The sequence below is a fragment of the Elaeis guineensis genome, chromosome 2 (genome assembly GCF_000442705.2).
Source record: "Elaeis guineensis isolate ETL-2024a chromosome 2, EG11, whole genome shotgun sequence".
Classification (NCBI taxonomy): Eukaryota; Viridiplantae; Streptophyta; class Magnoliopsida; order Arecales; family Arecaceae; genus Elaeis; species Elaeis guineensis.
Genome location: NC_025994.2, coordinates 126,198,662 through 126,217,471, shown reverse-complemented (window position 1 = coordinate 126,217,471; position 18,810 = coordinate 126,198,662). Strand labels below are relative to the sequence as shown.

The 18,810-nt window shown below is 36.1% G+C and overlaps 1 protein-coding gene across 4 annotated transcripts; it reads left to right on the top strand.

Moving 5' to 3' along the window:
* Window positions 1-4,403: 4,403 nt before the first annotated feature.
* LOC105032482 (uncharacterized) lies at window positions 4,404-15,448 on the top strand. 4 transcript variants are annotated; one of them, XM_073251021.1, is made up of 6 exons: window positions 4,404-4,757; window positions 4,852-7,344; window positions 10,929-12,704; window positions 12,894-13,146; window positions 13,239-13,852; window positions 14,740-15,448. In XM_073251021.1, the coding sequence occupies exons 2-5, from the start codon at window positions 4,984-4,986 to the stop codon at window positions 13,802-13,804; spliced, it is 4,956 nt and encodes a 1,651-aa protein (XP_073107122.1). In that variant the 5' UTR covers window positions 4,404-4,757; window positions 4,852-4,983; the 3' UTR covers window positions 13,805-13,852; window positions 14,740-15,448. The 4 variants fall into 4 exon arrangements, with proteins under 4 accessions (XP_073107122.1, XP_010906300.1, XP_010907019.1 ...); XM_010907998.4 differs by having other exon boundaries at window positions 14,676-15,448; XM_010908717.4 differs by lacking the exon at window positions 14,740-15,448 and adding an exon at window positions 14,549-14,683.
* Window positions 15,449-18,810: the final 3,362 nt, after the last annotated feature.

The window sequence follows — 18,810 nt, the reverse complement described above, 5'->3', positions numbered from 1 at the left end:
CTTGTGGATATTTGGTATATCAGATCAAAGTTTGTCGTTCAGTCAGAGAGGGTGAGTTAGGCATTCGGTCATAGAAAATAATTGATAAGGCCTTTCACTGCAAGATGCTTTTGAAATTTATTAGTAGTTCAGGTTTGTGAGTTTTTTTCTTAAAAGCTAAATACATGAAGTCATCCCATATTCAGGATTTGCCGACCCGCTTCAGATATTTGTTTCCTCCCGCCATCCATGTAGTTCAGCGCCTCTACCACCTGCCTCTCCCCAATCAACTCACTCCTCTTCTTTTGACTAATCGGGGAAGATAAAACACTTCAATCAATGTGAGAAATATGACTATTATTTATATTATAATAATCAAAATAATATATCATAGTATTTATTATTGTTTATTTTTTAATATAATATAATTGAAGAGTCATCAAAAGTGGTTGTTATTTGAAATATTGATCTATTTAGATCCCAGCATATCAAACTAGTGAAGTCCTTAGCAGTTATACTAAGGGTCCATTCTTTTATGAGTAAAAAAATTATATGAAAATCTATATTTTTTTAGATAAATATTTTTCAGATAATATTTAGATAGAAAAATAATTTATTCACATTCTTTTATATATTAAAAAAATAACTTCAAAATTTGTTGTCCATGTTCTTTTGCATTACTACTTTCTTGGATAAGTTATAAAATTTATATATATTTTTCATAATATCTTTTATGCTTTTTAAATTTGAGAAAAATGAACGACTGAGTTATTGGACATTTGATGATGGAGGCATTGAAAATTAAGATGAAGTATTTAGGAATAAAATTAAATTTCTATTTTATTGACCGATAAAATTAGGTCCTAGCTTTTCAAATTATCAAGTTATATTTAGATATATCAGGTTGTATGTTGATACACAATACATATTTATAAACATATAAATGCAATTGTTATGGTATCCATCATCTTCTTGTAATGGACAACAATTGCATCCAAATATGCTCCATACTTTTCTAAATATTGGTTTCTCGAGTTATTGCACTATAAGAATATTCATTCAGGTTCAATTATTGTATTGTTGAATATTAGGTATAGTTTTATTCAAAGTAGTTGTTTAGATCTTTAATGGATAAGATGTAGATGGGCTGTGGCTACATGGGGTAGCAGACATTGTATAACAATGTCTATGCTTCTTTTTATTTTTCTAGTGGAATATAAGTTATGTTTGCCGCCCTTGAGATTAAGCATAGGATCTCTTCCAATAAGAAAAATATGACAACTAAGGGTGCATTTGGTTAGCCATTAAATTTTTTTTTTTTTACTTTTCAATTTTTAAAAAGCAAAAATCAAAAAGTAATATTTGATAACATCATGAAAAGTAAAAAGCAAAAATCAAAATAATCAAAATAATTATTTTATATATAAAATAAAAAATTTTTACTTTTCAAAATTTATTTTTTTACTTTTTTTTGCTTTCGCACATCTAAAACGCCAAATCAAAAAGTAAAGAGCTCAAACTCTTTTTCCTTATCGAGCTCTTCACCTCCCCACCTTCTTCTCCCTTTCTTTCTGAACCCTTTTTCCTCATCAAGTTCTTTATCTGTCATCTTCAAATATTATTTTTTTTGCTTTATATCAATGTTGTTATCAAACATACTTTTTGCTTTTTTATTTTTACTCAATAGCAAAAATAAAAAAAATAAAAAATATTTTTTAAAAATTAAAAATCAAAAAATGTAACCAAATGCACCCTAAGATATTACCTGCTTGGCTATGGGAATGTCTATATGAATTGAACGTGAATTAATCGATCACATGACATCAAAAAAATCAATATAATTCATAAGGGTAGACTCCAAGCATGTGGCCTCATGGGTTTTTCTCTCTTTCTTTTTTTGGGTGATCATAATCTATCAATATTTGCATGAATTACGAGAACAAGTAACATTTAGCATATAGAGTATACCTTGTCCCTATTCTATATTACACAAACAACCAACAATGGCTTCGGTATCTCAAGTCTTATGTTTTCTTTTCACACCATTAGTGATTTTTTGTTTCATCATTTTTTCCTAGGTTTCACTCAAAGATTTTCTAATGGCTTAATTATGCAAAAAATATTTTGAAGTTTTTAAAAATTTTTAATTTTATCCTCAACTTTTATTTAATACAATCAAATTATCCATGATCTTTTATATATTGCAAAATGGTTTAAAAATTTATTACCTATGTTCTTTTGCATTACTAGTTTCTTGATAAATTACTAAGATCTATATATATTTTTCATAATATCCTTTATTATATAAATATTATTATATATAATTATATAGTATAATATATTATATTTTATATATTATAATATATAATATTATATAATATATATGCATAAATATAGATAATATATTTTATATATAATATAATATAATAAATTATATTATATATAATAAAATAAAATATATATTATAATATACTATATAATATTAATATATATTAAAATTATATATTATTATATTACATCATATTATATTATAATAATATAAGATATTAACATTATATTATCATAATAAAATAAGGTATTGTATTGTATCATTATATTATTATAATAATATATTAGATTAAAATCATAAAATATTATTGTCCAATAATAACATAATATTATATTATATATAAGATAGTATTATATATTATTATTATTATTATTATTATTATTATTATAGGGCTAGGAATATATTAGGAATGGAATTAAAATATTATTTTCTTAGTTGATGGGAAAATGACTTATCCGTCTCTTAGATAAAACTTCCTTCTATTTCATAGGTAAATACCATCAATGAAAAAATAATTTATCTATCTAGAGAAGTATGAGAACATGGATAAGTTGATCAATGATAAAGTTGATAATTTTCATTGAAAAATTTGATAATTTTCATTGACTAGCTTTTTCATGATATTTATCCATCAAAAAATAGATTCTGAAAGAATTATTAATGATCCAATTGTGGATTCGCACGAAGAAAGGTGAATCTTTCTTTCGCCACCTTTTTTCATGCAAAAAATACAACCCGAGTTCTAATGAAAATGCTCCGTGTGGTTTACAAGGACTTTTCTATGGAGCTGCGGTAGAAAGGATGACAACCTACAACAATTAAGAATGCTGATAGATTGGGTATAATATGCCGGATAGGTCTTTTTCGCATACTCATCCTATACTTGTATCTGGATAGGATGATATGGGTAAAATAGATGGGATGAGTTGGATGAATCGGATTAGATAAAAGTACAAAAATCAATTTTTTTATATAAATCAGATAAATAAAAAATATAAAAATAAATATTATTGTAATGTATGAGAGAGGGTACCATTAATCCTATATTTGTTATGAATCAAAAGAGACGCTAACTTATATGAGATGAAACATTCTCTTCCTATGAGGTAACTTTTGAAGGATAAAACTATGAGTGCCCATGCTATAGCAACTAGAGATTGAAGCAGACAATATCTTATGTATGTGGAAGTGGAGATCAATCCGTCCAAATCACGAGCCTTGGACCGCATATTAAGTAGATTATGGTGCATCTCTCACAATTTTGCCTAGAGTCTCTTTTGACTGAGGAGCTATTGATGGTGAATCAAGAGGCACTTTGGCAAATAAATTTAAAAAATAATCAATTATAAATAATTAAAGGTGATGGTATGTAATCTTTATATCTTCAATCTTTTTTTACTACCAAGTAAATAAGGAATGGAGAAGAAATTGTGAAAAAATATATATATTTGAATGGGATTAGAGATTCCTATCAAAAAAAAAAAAATTGTGATGAGTTTTATCATTATTCTATCCGTTTCGGATATGCTATAAGCCAGATTAAATTTAGCGTAAGAGGAGGATCCGCAATGGGATGGAGTAAATGATGGGTTCGGGTTGTATCTTTTGCAGAATGGTCGGTCTTCTTTGACGATGTCATCGCATCAAATCACCTCAATCTCTTTCTTCAATATCCCAAAGCGACTGTTGTGTGATCAACCGATTTAGGCAAGGGAAGCAATCCGAACCCGTAAATTGCCGCCATCCGTAAGGAAGGTGGGCCATATCTTATTTTAGTCCCCCATTGCGTCGGAGCAGGAGCGCGGTACAACCGGACTTCGTTGGAGAGAGCATAGAAAGATGATCAGTCGTAACCAAAACCGCTGAAATTTCACGGCGTTTATTGCTTTCCAGCTGGGGGAAAGGGGTACGGCCGGTAAATTTGTCAGCGACCGGGGCTAATCGTTTCTCTAGGATCAACGGAAAAAGTAAAAAGATTAGAAAGCCTTCCAGAAATTTCACGATAAGTATTGCCGTGTCTCGCACTTTTGCATAACCTAGTGTCGCATCTCGGCCGTCCATGTCATATACGAGGCGATCTCGTCCGCCCATTTTTTTCCTCGATATTCTTGATTCCCATCAATGCTGTTTGGGTTCGGTCGGCACAAGAAAGAGAAATAGTCGTCCAATTCAGATCTGACGTTCCAGGACAGTCCAAATGGCCGCCTGAGGAGTTTTTTCCTTTAATTTGGTATTTCTTTTTTCTCTTTCTTTTTCCGTTCTAAACCCTAGGTATCGTGAAATCGACGAAACCCTAGCTCTCTAGGGTTACGAAATTACTCCGAAAAAATCAGACAAATCGAAGTCCTTTCCTGCGCGAAACCTGAGATTCGACGCTTTAAGCATTTCCCCCAATGTTTCTTGCGCGGATCGGTGCGTGATTTGGATTCTCTGGATGTTTTTTTTCCAGGTTTGTATTTTCCCTGCTTGTTACTTTGATTGATTTGGTTTTAATGCGGGATCGATTGGAGAATCGGTTTTGATCGATTCTATCGTCTCTCCAGGGATCGATTCTGGTGCTTCTTGGAACAACACGCTCGGAATTTTGCAATCAGATCCGAAATTTCGGTTTCGATCTGAGCGTAGATGACATTTGGGGGTTTTAATTTTTCTTCCTGTGGTTCGAGGGGTTGGAGATGGAAGATAGCGTTCAGAAGCCTGGTTCATCCAATGCCTCTAAAAAGTCGAAATCGTTGCATCTCGAGAGCATCTACGCTGACAAATCGAGGCATCAAACTGGAAAGTCCAGAGTTAATAACTGGAATTCGAACACAAGCCAGGAATCTAAGGATTCAATGCGGAAACGTCGATCATCATGGGAACATGAAGGCTCTATTGCAGTGGAATCAAGGAAGAAAAGGAGCAGAAAAAATGTCTCGTTGAGTAATTTTGTTCCCGTATCCGAGAGGTGCCAGAAGGATTTGAATGCCTCGAGATTAAAGCCAAATGGTTTATGTGGCGCTTCGCTGAAAGAGGGTGATTTAAGCGAGCATTCAGCCCCAAGAAAGGATGATGACAGTAGAGCCCTGAATGCGGGTAATTTGGAGAGCTCAAATTGTGTTGGTGACACTGTTGCCATTCTGAAGAGGCCCCATGGCATCTTGGGGAAAACAAAATATTCTGATAGCTCTACTAGGTTGAAGTATGCCACCAATGATTCTATTTGTTGTGCCAATGACCAGACAAGTAAATTATCCATCAATTTGAAGCCCCCCTCTTATGTGCCAATTGACAAGAAGAAAAAGAAGAAATTCCATGAACTTGTGGACAACGGTTCAAGTACAGACCGTCCTGACTCCAGCATGAAGGTTGAGAGTGGGAATGTTGTCAAGATTACTTTGAGAAAAGCTAGAAGAAGAAAGAGACAGAGCACCATAATGGAAAATAGGACCCAAGTGGAGGCTCGAGCTTGTTTACTTAAGGATGAAACGAAGTTTTATGATGATTTCCTAGATGATGATGAGGAGAACCTTGAACAGAATGCTGCTAGGATGCTTTCATCTCGTTTTGATCCAAGATGCACTAGTGTCTTGGGGAATAAGATGGCTTCTGTAAAAGCAACAAATGGATCATCTTTACAGTTATCTCACAAGAACTTCAAGGGTGAAGGATCACAGATGGTTTCAGTTGATGCCGCTAGTAGAGTGTTAAGGCCAAGAAAGCACATTGGTAAAAGTCTTGTCAGGAAGCGTCGCCATTTCTATGAAGTCAACTCTAGCGATATGGATCCCTATTGGGTGATAAAGCAGCGAATCAGGGTCTATTGGCCTTTGGACAAGACTTGGTATTTTGGTGTGGTTAAGAATTATGATCCGATAACTAAGATGCACCATGTCAAATATGATGATCGGGATGAAGAATGGATTGATCTCCATAATGAGAGGTTCAAATTGTTGCTTTTTCCAAGTGAAGTTGCTGGTAAGCTTAACCCTGAAAAATTAGGGTCAGTTGTGAAGCAAAAAACTGAAGATGAGGATAGGAATGATATGGATGAAAACTCTAGGGCAAGCATTATGGAATCGGAGCCCATTATCTCATGGATGGCTCGGTTAACTGATGCAGTCAAATCATCCAAACATGTTATCGGAAAGAAGCAGCAAAGGATACATCTGCCCATGGATTGTGGGCCTTCAATCTCATTGTTACCTAATGCATGCAAATCTGTGAACGAGCCTAGTATGGTCTCTAATAAATTATCCTCTAACAGTACTATGCCAGATTGGTCAACCAATGAGCACATTAATGAAGTGCCACCTGTACTAGAGAGAAGAATTGGTTCTGACAACAGGAAGATATCTTTTGTTTATATAAGGAAACGCTTTCGCAAGAGGGTGAAGGGCTTGGACAATGCACTAGACAATTCTGCTTCTGTAGGTGGGCCCATTGGTTTGCTTGCTTGTGTTGCTGACAATGAGTCAGCTTTGGAAGAACTGCATAATGCTGTCACAACAAAAGAACTGAAACAAATTACATGGAAGTCGATCTTCTTACTCCAAGGCATTCATTTTCATGCATTTGAAACTAAAATCATTTCGCTATGTAATGCTGATTTTCTCTTTCATCATGGTAAACTGATGCATATATGGCCAACCGTTCATATGGAAATAGTTATTGTTGATAGTGTTCAGGGACTAAAGATTTTGACATTTGAAGGCTGTTTAAGGTGGACAGTTGCTATTATTTGTTTGATCATGGCCACGATCAATCCACAAGAAAATTGCAACAGGCTGCCAGAGCTGCAAATTCCATTCACTTCAGTTGGATTTAAGCTTTCAGGTCTGCACCATGAAAGAATGCAGCTTCTTTTTGTGACATATAGTTTTGTGGAGCTGGAGAGTTCGAAATGGAAATTCTTGGAAAATAAACTTAGAGAAGAGTGTATTTCAATGAGCAAGCTACCTATTCAGGACTGCACGCATGCCAATGTGAGGAGCCAGTTGAGTATAAGTTACCACCTACCATGCGCTTATGCTTTTGAAGAGCCAGACACATCAAAGGTAACTTCTTATGTCCTTTACATTTTACTTTATCTTTCTTGCTGAATATTAGTCACCTATCCTGATATTCATGATTTCTTTTTCTATTGATTTCTCATGCTCTTGTGCTGCAACTCTTCTAGATTAAGTTTGCTTCATTCATGGCATTGTTTATTTACCTTGATTCACCATATAAATTATCTTTTGCTTTTTCTTTATGACATGCAGCAGATGTATTTAGAGTGGTACTATTAAGTAATGAATTTAGAGTAATACTATTTAAGCAATTAAATAAACTAATTGAATCTTTGTGATTGCATTTGGATTTTGTTTTGGACTTTCTACAAATGGTTAGAGCACAAGATGCATGTGTGCTTTGTGAAGTTACATACACAGCAGTATAGCCAAAAAAAAAAAAAAGTTGCATACACAACAGATAATAACTCAGCTTCTTAAACTGGTTTGCTACATTATGGACTAGATTTTTTTTTTTTTTGGACTGAAAAGTTTCAGAAGAAAATACAGTAAAAAATTATCCACTTTTTGTAATAATTGACATCACCTGGAAAGAGAAAGAATTATGGTATCACACATGTTGCTTTATAAAAGGAAAGTAAATTATTTCATCGTTTTATAACTTCTTAGTCAGATTTTTTTTTTAATTGTTGAGCACAGTGAACACTTTTGGATGCTCACTGAGGTTGTCCAAGGATAACTTGTGTCTGTAGAGGAAACTTTGTCCAAGGATAACTTGTGCCTGTAGAGGAAACTTTGAATAACTGAATAAAGGAGATGGAAGAAATTGAAGGATAGGAAGAGGCCGTGGAGCATTTCATCCTAAGCTTTTGATGATAAGATAAATCTCCTTTTTAACTGGTTTAGTCATCTGAATTTTATGGGATTTTACATTCTGCTGGGACCATCCCTCAAATTTTTCCACCCAGCATTATCTTCTCAACAACTCCCAATCGCATGAGGAGAGTTGTCTGGTCGGAAAGTTATTGGAACATCCAACGGCCCCTTATTTCATAAACACTTACAAACCAGGCTTGATGTAACACAAAGCTTATTCTACATTTTTGGTGCGTGAGTCAATGGTAGTTTAATATTGGCATCTTTAACCAAATTCTGCCTTGGGTTGGGTAGGGGATCCGTTTCTTTTTCTCATTTATAAAAAGTCTATAAAGATTGATAAAGTTATTATCGACATTTCTTTACTTGTTTAGATATAGTCGATATATCATAAGCCATCCTGTTGTTATACAACATTATCTCTATAGTTATAGGCATTTGGATATTGCAAGATACCTTCATTTAACTTGTCTATCTGTCCTTGGTATAATAAATCTAATATAACAAAACTAGTAGGACTAGGGATTTTCTGTTTTCAAGACCACAATTACCAATTGTCCTTGTATTTGACTATATTTTTGGCACAATTTCTAATGATGGCCTTTGTTTTAATTCTGTTGGATTTTCTACTAGACTGTTTTAGAATTTGCCTTAAAAAATTGCATTCTAGATTAATCCCTATCAATTAATGCTTGATCATTTGCTAACAAGTTACCAAATAAGATCCCTATCAGTGGGGTAACCAGCCAGCGACTGGTTCGGCATGATATGGGTCTGTACCATGGCATTCTAGGGTGTACCAAAAGGTCTGAAACAGAGAGGGAGAGGGAGAAGGGAAGAAAGGGAGGGAGAGGGAGGAAGGGGGGAGAGAGGGGCCAAGGACTCACCTGCTCGGCAAGGAGCTTTGAGCTCTCCAGATGTTTGAAGAGAGGGAGGGAGAGAGGTACTCACAGTGACTAACGGATGAGTGTTTCAAGCAGGTGGAGCTGCGGAATCATATGATTAGGGGAGGGCTTCGAACCAAGAGGGGGAGAGAGACCTCAAGTGATCGGAGAGGGTGCAGAAGTGCAACTAGGGCTCAGATTCTGCGAATGGAAGCGCAATTAGGGCCAGCTGTTATGTACTGAACGAAAGTGCTGAACCGTGTTCAAAACCTACCAGTCTGGTTTGCTAGGCACTCTCCGAACCAGTCGGCTCGGCATGGTTCAGCACACCATGCCTCTCGTAATAATTTTTGTTATAATCAGTCAAGTGTAAGAAGTCTAAGAAGATGACAACCGAAGGAAACCCTTTGTGTCGTTGTGAAGTAACTTGCTATTCCACAATAAATCCAAGTTGTTATTATTTTTTTGAAACCCTGAAACGTATTCAGATAACATCTTGTTGCAATCAATCAATTAGTTGCTAATGCCATCATGGCATAAATCCAAGTTGATAGTGATGCTAATTGAGCAGAGGCATGTTGCTGTAAGCACGCATGAGTTAGGTGAGTCTTTATCATAAAACATTCACAAAGTAAAGCCTAATTTGATTTATGCACAGTCTGCAGTTGAAATAATGTATAATGCATCTACAACAAAATTTCATTCTAGAAGAATACATATTATTCATTTTCCAGTCCTTTGTTTTACATTACGACACTTTCTCAAAAGCTATCAACGTCAATGTCAACAACTTGTGGTGCTTGAAACTATGTGGAATCAAAATGCAATATTTCTTTGGTTTTATTTTTATATTTTATTGTCCTAGTTAATTTGTTTAGGAATAGTTATTCTAAGAAATTTATATTGGCAAACTCAGAATAGTGTGAATGTGGCTCTAGTTTGTCTGTCTGTTTGTCTGTTTGTTTGTTTGTTTGTTTGTTTTTTTTTTTTTTTGTTTGTTCCCTTGAAATTGAATTCTCTGTTATCTCCCCTCTAATCTACTAGAGTATGTACTATTCCAAATACTATAGTTTGCACTGAAACTGGAAGATGATATGGCATGCTTTTAAAAAGGTGAAATTATGAGGTTTATGAGATAGGGTTCTGCTGAATTTATTCATGTATGATGAAAGTTAAATATTATTACTTTATTCCCAACCAGGGTGTAGAGAAGTGGAGTTTAAATTTATTTTAATAGGGTTACATGGGCATGCATACAAGAATTGGATTCAGACATGTTTCTAAGTATCTGACTTGGCAATATAAAAAAGGATATGCAGATAAGTAGGAAAAAAAATTAGCTTAATATATTTAAATATTGTATAAAAGAATAAGGTCTTTCAAGGTGCATGTTTCTGATCCAAACCTCCCATTTAGCTTAAGAATTTTACAAAATGAAACTTGCAAATTTTTTTTCAATACCTAGATTCTTAAGTCTTAACCAATCTCTAAAAGAACAAAATCTCACTTTTAACATTATTATAGTGAGTCAAACTCATAGGTGAGGTCCAAGTCTCTACCAATTTCTAAAAAATGTAAATAAGACAATTTGATTAGTAATCCAAGAGTCTGATGAGTGTTTGACTCGGATATGCATCTAATACAGATTCTAGGAGCTGGATGCGAGTGTGCAGGTAACACATCTGTTTAATCCTCATGTGAATTTGTGTTTCATTTCTTTTTTCCCCTTAAAATATGAATCTATCCATGGTATATCTTGAGAAACAATGTGCTTCTTTACCAGCTAGCATGAAGTCATATCACCATACTTCTTGTTTTGACATTGTGAAAATTCAAATGCTAGCAACTTTCTTTTTCTCTCTTGTGCAGGATTTCCCAGAAAGAGATTGCTCAGACATAATGCAAAGAGGTGTCTTCAGAAAATCAGCGTGTTTGACTATTGACCTTGAACTTTGCTATCGTGATGACAAGTGCAAGATGCTTAAATCAAATGCTCTTTGTTTTTCTGCTCAACCTTCATTTTCTCTGAACATGCATCTCAAGTCTTTGATGGATAAAAATGCATCTTCCATCAGCTTTCAAAAGCCCAGTTCAACGTCTTCACATGACTTCCCAGGAAACTATGATGGGTTAATTGGTGAGGGCCACTCCCCCATTGAGGATTTGTCTGACCAAGTATCAGAGGTCACCCTCGAGAATCTTGGGTCTTCTTCCGGCCAGACTGCTACCAGTTCTGGATGGTTAAATTATGGTCACTCAAAGGTAGAGACTGATGCTCTCTCTGTAAGCAATGATGGTGATTGGATGAAATCCTCTCAGAAACTCCTAAAACATGATGTTGATATGACTGGGAATTCTGTAGGTTGCAGTGATTTGGGGAAGAATGCAAGTAATGAGACAGGGATCCAATGCCAAAAGTTTTGCCAGGGTGCTGAAAAGACATGTTCTTCGTTCCCTGAAGATTCTTCTTCTCCAGATCAGTCTGATGGTGCGTATACTTCTTGTTTGAATGAAGGCAATGCGCAGACAATATTTTCTCAAGTTGAGGAACAATCATATGGTAGTGAAAGGCAGTCTGTTCTATCTGCATCCAAATTGGTCTCAGAAATGAATGGTGATATGACCCACAGCCCAAATACAACTCAACGAAGCATATGGCATCACAATCAGCATAATTTGATTTCACCAAAATTTGCTCCTTATTCAAAATTGTGGCCAGAAGATTTTGTTCAGAATGGATTTGTTAATACCACTAGAAAACCTCGAACTCAGGTTTCATGTTCATTGCAAGTTGGAAATTATGGCTTTGGTTTAAAAAATCAAGGCCATCATAAGAATGGACATCTTTGTAAGAAAATTGAAACTGCAGATGGGATGCATAATGGTTCTGAGGTTCCTCAAGCCTACCTAGAATCATTGACTTGTAATGCAAATGTCCTGGTTACAGTAGGGGACAGGGGTCAGAGAGAATGCGGGGCACAGGTTGTTCTTGACTCTGATGGTCAAAAGGATTGGCGGATAGCAGTAAAATTTTCTGGGGTCACCAAGTATGTGCACAAGGCAAATCAGTTTCTGCAGCCTGGCACTTCAAATCGTTATACTCATGCCATGATGTGGAAAGGAGGAAAGGATTGGGCTCTGGAGTTCACAAATCGAAGCCATTGGTCACTTTTTAAGATGATGCATGAAGAATGCTACAATCGAAACCTTAGAGCTGCTTCTATTAAAAACATTCCTGTACCAGGTGTTCGTCTAATTAAGGATGGCGAGGAGGATGTTGTTGAGGTGCCTGTTATTCGCAGCTCAAATTATCATCGGCAGATTGGGACTGAGGTTGAGATGGCCTTGGATCCATCTCATGTGTTGTATGACATAGATAGTGATGATGAGGAATGGATTTCAAAATACAAACTGCATTTGGATGGTAATGGGAGTAGCAAAGCTGAGATTACGGATGATATGTTTGAGAGGATAATGGACATGTTTGAGAAAATTGCGTATGCTAAACAATGCGACATCTTCACTGATGATGAATTAGTAGAGTTCATGGTTGATTTTGGTACACTGGACATCATTAAAGCTGTCTATGAACACTGGCATGAAAAGAGGCAGAAGAAGGGTTTGCCCCTGATTCGGCAATTTCAGGTGAGCTTTATTCTGTATTCTCTCTATTTCACCAGTTCTTCAAGTTTTTGACATTTTCTTTTGCATTTCCTAAAGCTATACTAAAATCAGATAATATTTCTTTTGGTAAGTAACTTCATTTGTTGAATCATGATGATTCCTTCCTTTTCTGCTTCTCTTATTCCATTTTCATTCTTTTATATGGCCCAGCCTCCAATGTGGGAGCATTACGAGCAGCAAGTAAGAGAATGGGAATTGGCTATGAACAAAATTCGCAGTTCACTTGGTGGGTGCCAAAATAAGACATGCCAGGTTGAAAAACCTCCCATGTTTGCATTCTGTTTGAAGCCACGGGGCCTGGAAGTACCTAACAAATGTTTGAAGCAGCGATCACACAAGAAGTTGATGTTCACTGGTCCCCACTATTCTTCTACAAGAGAGAAGGATGGTCTCCATGCTTGTGGTACAACTTTCACATCATTCTAACCTGCTCTTGCATTATGTTTCTCCTTGATTGTCCTTTTTCCCACTGTACTTGTCTTTCTATGTCATCAGGCAGAAAATTAAACGAATTCTCAGTTGGCGGGAAGAAGGCTTTGATATCTGAGCCAAACCATGAGTCATCTTGTTCTCCTCGGTGGCATTCATCTCCATCTGGCTACTCACCAAGGGACGATGCAAGGACTGGAATTCTAACAATGAGCAGAGATGTTCCAGATAGAAGCCAGCACCCGAAGCTTTGTAGGATTAATTCAAAGAAAAACAGAACGTTGCTGCCTCCAAGGGATTCTCAGATGCTGCCATTTTCCCATATATTTTCAGATTATGGAGAACCAAGGAGAAATGAAGTCAATCGATGGAGCGCTGATGTGTGTGAATGGCCTGGCATGAAGCAGTCACAGTTGAATGAGTTTCAGAGGCAACAAGCTGATACGAGAGAGTTTAGGTTGCATGATGCATCAAGTGCAGCTCAACATGCATCAAACATGGCTAAGCTGAAGAGGGAAAAAGCTCAGTGGTTGTTGCGCAAGGCTGATCTTGCTGTTCATAAAGCAACATTTGCATGTATGACTGCAGAAGCGATAAAAGCATCTCAGAAAGATGTGATCGGTGATGGTTAGATATGTATCAGTTATATCTCAGGCATGAAGAAAGCAGGAGAAAAAAAGGTACCTTTTTTTCCATTTTTTAGCCCAAATGTTTGCATAGATTGGCTGAGGCATTTCTTTCTTGAAAAGAGCTGTTTTGCCATCCATGATGGTTTCCAGGCAAACCATTGTCATTAGGACTGTGCAGGGCCAGATAAGTCAATTTTGAGAATTTTGATCAGCCAATCAATTTTACCATTTTGGCTTCTCTACTGTAGTAACTCTCCATTAAGCTGGAGTCTTCTAACTCCAATCAGGGGATTGTATGTAGTTTTTTGGTTGATACATATTGTACAGAAATTTTTTCTTCTTTAGTTATATGTTATTTCTGCAAATGTGTGCTGATGGGAGTGCAAATCCAAAAATACAACTATGTGCTGAAAGTGTTTTTGTTGCCATGATCTCTATGCTTGCTTTATAAGCAACAACAGTGAATGAATCTGCCAGGATAATGGTTTTATACTTCAGTAACATACTCATAACTCGAGAAAGAAGTGAGGCTGAACTTGGCAATGGATGAGTTGGAAGCGAGGCTGAACTTGGCAATGGATGAGTTAGAAGCAAGGCTGAACTTGGGAATGGATAAGTTCCCTTCCTATGATGGTTTGGTGGTCTCTATCATGGAGGGTCAATGTAGGACTTGTCATTATTAATGGTTTGGTGCTAATGCTTATCTTACCTGATCATTCCTTTTACCCTGGCTATTGCCTGTGACAGGAAATCTGTTGCAGTGGAGACATTCCTGTAGCACATTTGAGGGTCATCTGTGATGCTTCATCCATTCTTGCCTAAAAATCTTTTTCTGTTCTCCTGATTTTCACTTCTATCATTATCTTGCCAACAGAATTTTTGTCGCCTAGGCTGCTTTGCAGACAATTCATTTATACTCATGGGAACTTCACATCCAGATGTCTTTATAGTCAGAAGCGAAAGTTGGGAGACCATTTTGATCATGCTTGGAACCAGAAAAGAATCAGCTGCAGGGTCCTTTAGCTTGTCGAGGAAGATGGTTGTCCTGCCTCTTGTCATAGTTGCCCAGGAGTCAACCTCAGGTAAGTTGCTTTTTGTAAATTTCTTGAACCCCAGGTTTGTGTTGGGCCTACTTATTAGTCTTATCTAAAAGGCTCCCCAGCAGACAGCTTTTCCTGGAAATGCCTTCAGTGATGCTTCACTGTGATTAACTATGCCACCGGGAAGCATAGGAAGCAGGATGTTATCTGTTGATAAGACTTGCTTGCTGCTGATCTTTTCTATTGCATCTTTTGTAGCGTTGGTTTTTCTTTTTCCTTTTCTTTTCTTTTTGGTGAAAAAGATTGCTTGTCTCATTGTTCTTTGCTTGATCGGAGCATTTGGGTGGTTGTCATTTGAGATGTTAGTTGTTATGGGAGGCTTTTCTGTCTTGCTATCCATTATACTAATTGTAATCATTGGTCTGACTCCAATCAGTTTCTTCCCCTGTAATTGCCGCTTGGTTATGCTTACAATTTGCACTTTTGATCGCTTGATGATGAGGTTGTTGAGAAGCTGATGGTTACCGTCCGTGGTTCCAGCAGCTGTTCTTCAACTGCAGTCAATACAGCAACCTTAATTCAATAGAAGGTACTGCCTATTTTTTCAGGGTTTTTGTTGTGTGATTACACAATCAGATTATTTCTGGGTCGCATATTTTCTGGTTGATTCTTGGTCTCATACTCTAGGCAAGTTTTCTGGGGCTCGACATATGACCCAGATTAGAATAGGTGATTAAGATATTTGAATCAGTGATCCATATAGCTTGCTTGCATGCCTTTATTTGGTTTTTCATGACCTGCCCTTGGTTCTTCAGCTAGCTCACTGGCTTATTTGTCACCTTATAAAATGCCAAAATTCTACACCTTCAGGAGGTTCTGTTTTCAACTCAACCATCGTTGTTCTTTTCCTCCCTTTTATCAAAATTCTTTCCTTGTGCTTGTGATAAGTTAAATTTTTGATTACTTGCAAACCGTACAGGCAAAAACCATTGGTCCCAGTTAAACACGAGGCGCCATTTCATGTGACGGTTACCGATATTATTAGTTCGTTGTTTAAGAATAAGAAACCAAAGAGCGCTGAGGGCAAATGATATATATATATATATATATATATATATATATATATATATATATATATATATATATAACAAAAAAAAAAAATAATGATGCAAAGATATATTAGGAGGAATTGTTAGTTCAATATATCAGTGGTAAATGTTATCATATCTTAAATTTGAGATATAACATAGTTATGCAATCATTGGATACAACAACCAACAATCATAATCTACCTAGATGCATAATAAATAAAATATAATAAAAAATCCAATTCAATCATTCACTAAGTAAATAAATATAGCTCAAAACATCTAAATTCAAATATACATACCAAATTCCATAAATCAAAATTTATAAAATCATCAACTATAAATCCATAGGTTATAAATATTTTATAAAAATGATTGAAAATAAAATTAAAAGTCATTTTTTCTATATATTAATATCATAGTTTAAAATATTATTTTTATACCTGCACTACTTATCGTACTACTCTTAGGCATGGATCTTTCCCAAATCTTGGAGGTCATATAGGGACTTTAAAATATTTATATTTTTTTTAAATATACATATTTTTTTTTTTGAAAATCCAACGGGAATGGGTGATTCCCTCGAGGTATGTTCATTGAAATGTTAAAAAGTACAGAGTTTCATGAGGGGTCGGCAATAATTGGTGTCTAAGGCGACTACATAAATATATAATGAGACCTCAGGAATATACAGATAAGTTAAGAGAGGGATATGATAGACCACTGTGGGTTAATGGGAGGTGGAAAAGCGAATAGAGCAATGAGGTTCTCCAAGTAGTAGAGAAGCACTCTCACAGGACGACTAGTTTACAAAAGCAAGCACTATTTTCTGCTGTCGCGAAGTTTATGTTAAGAGGGTTTAGTGGGAAACCAAAGCTAATTGTGAAGCTCTCCAGCAACCTGTGAAGTGCTCATGAGCGCTAATCTTTTTTTTCGTCGGAGTCTTCAGTCTTTAGTTTATGCATGGTAGAAAATCCTCTGCAGTATTCTAAAGAGAGCTGAAATTAGAGGGCGTGATGAACAATAGAAAGTCGGAGTGCCCATGATTTTTCTTAGCTCTACAATCTGAGAGTGCAGGCTTTTGAGCATGTCTTCCAGACGCAATTTCTTTGATCCTTCCATTTGTGAGGCCAATGTCGTCCATTCCACAAAAATATGAGCTGATTTCTTTGCAATTTCAAGCATCGAGAAGGCTTCGAAGCGGAATATTCTGTTGTTATGTTCTTTCCGGATCATCCAGTGTATTGTGAGGAGAAAAGAGATGATAGCAAGGTCTTGATCCTTTGACTGAAAGTTGTAAATCCATACCTCCCAAAGTTTGGTGATGCTCATCGACAGCTGTAGGTGACATATCTCTTGCATTACAGATAACCATAAGGTTTTAAAATATATGCAGTTCAATAGGAGGTGGTCTACAGTCTCATCTGTATCACAGCATAAGCCACATAGATGATCGATCTGTATGTCTTTTTGTTTAGGATTTTTTTTGTTAATATTTTGTTATGGAATGCCAACCAGCCGAAAATCTTGACTTTCTCCGAGAGTTGAAGAATCCATAATGATTTATCGATGGCTTGATGCACACCTCCATCCATAAGAAAGAGATAATAGTTTTTGACACCGAATTTAGCTGTTTTACACCACCTCCAAATTCTGATATCTTCATCCTCCGTTAATCTTACGGTTGAGAGGTAATTGATGAGTTTTAGGTAGTCTTCTGTGGCTGCATAGCTCAGTGGGGCATTAAAGTTAGATTGCCAATCATTCTGGCTAAAGAACCCAGCAATGCTCACTGGAGGGTTGATGGCAAAACATTAAAGATCAGGGAGGACCTTGCTCAAAGGAGTGTCGGTAGCCGAGACATCATACCAGAAAGACGTGCTTCTTCCGTTGCCGACTCTTGAAGATGTAAATTTTTGAAAAAGTTGGAAAAGCTTAAGAACTCCCCTCCAGAATGGTGAAGCCCATCTTATAATTGATCTATTAGTGGGCAGCGGCAAATGGGATTTGTATTATATGTTTTGAATTGTTTTCACCCAAGGTCTCTCTGGTTGCGTATAAAAGTTCCACCATCATTTTAGAAGAAGGGAGCGATTTCATCACTTTGATGTTTCTGATTTCCAACCCACTCATGAGTTTAGAGAGGCAAACCATAGCTCAGTTTGCTAGGTGCTTGATTATTCCGCGGTGCTCTCCTCTTCTCCACAGAAAGTTTCTGCAAATATTGTTGATTTTTCAGATAACCAAGTCAGATAATGGAAAGACACACATCCAGTATATCGGGATGGTGCTAAGGATATGGTTTGTGAGAGTTAAATGCCCGACTAATGAGAGAACTCTATACTTTCAGTCGATGAGCTTCTTTTTCAATTTCTCAAGAATGAAATTTCAATCACGTGCCTTCAGAAGTGTATGGTGAAGAGGGATATCTAAATAGTTGGTCGCCAACTGAGCAGTCGAATATCCCAACATCTTCGCAAATGCTTCTATTATCTCCATTAACAAGTCTAAATCAATAACACTAGTTTTGCTGAAATTTATTTTCAATCCGATAAGAAGCTCAAACGTGTATAGGATGATTTGAGGGTGTTGACGTCTGCCTTGTCTGCTCTACAGAATAGGATTGTGTCATCTGCATATTGTAAACACTTAGTTTTAATGCCTGATAAAGAAGGTCCGAGACAATCTATAAGATTGTTGCAAGCTGCCATGACCAACATCCGATTTAAGACATCCGGACATTAGCAGTTTAAGACATCCGCATATTGTAAAATATACATATAAGTATATAGAAAAATACTGAATAGTATAATATGATTTATGTTTTAGAAACATGCTAGGTTTATTAAAAGTATTTATTGAATTAATTTTCATAATAAAA

What these genes read in the sequence shown, in the direction of transcription:
- LOC105032482 (XM_073251021.1), top strand. Translation starts at nt 4,984, where the DNA reads ATGGAAGATAGCGTTCAGAAGCCTGGTTCATCCAATGCCTCTAAAAAG. An exon ending in AAGAGCCAGACACATCAAAG is followed by an intron (nt 7,345 to 10,928) that starts GTAACTTCTTAT and finishes TCTCTTGTGCAG; the next exon opens with GATTTCCCAGAAAGAGATTG. An exon ending in GGATGGTCTCCATGCTTGTG is followed by an intron (nt 13,147 to 13,238) that starts GTACAACTTTCA and finishes CTATGTCATCAG; the next exon opens with GCAGAAAATTAAACGAATTC.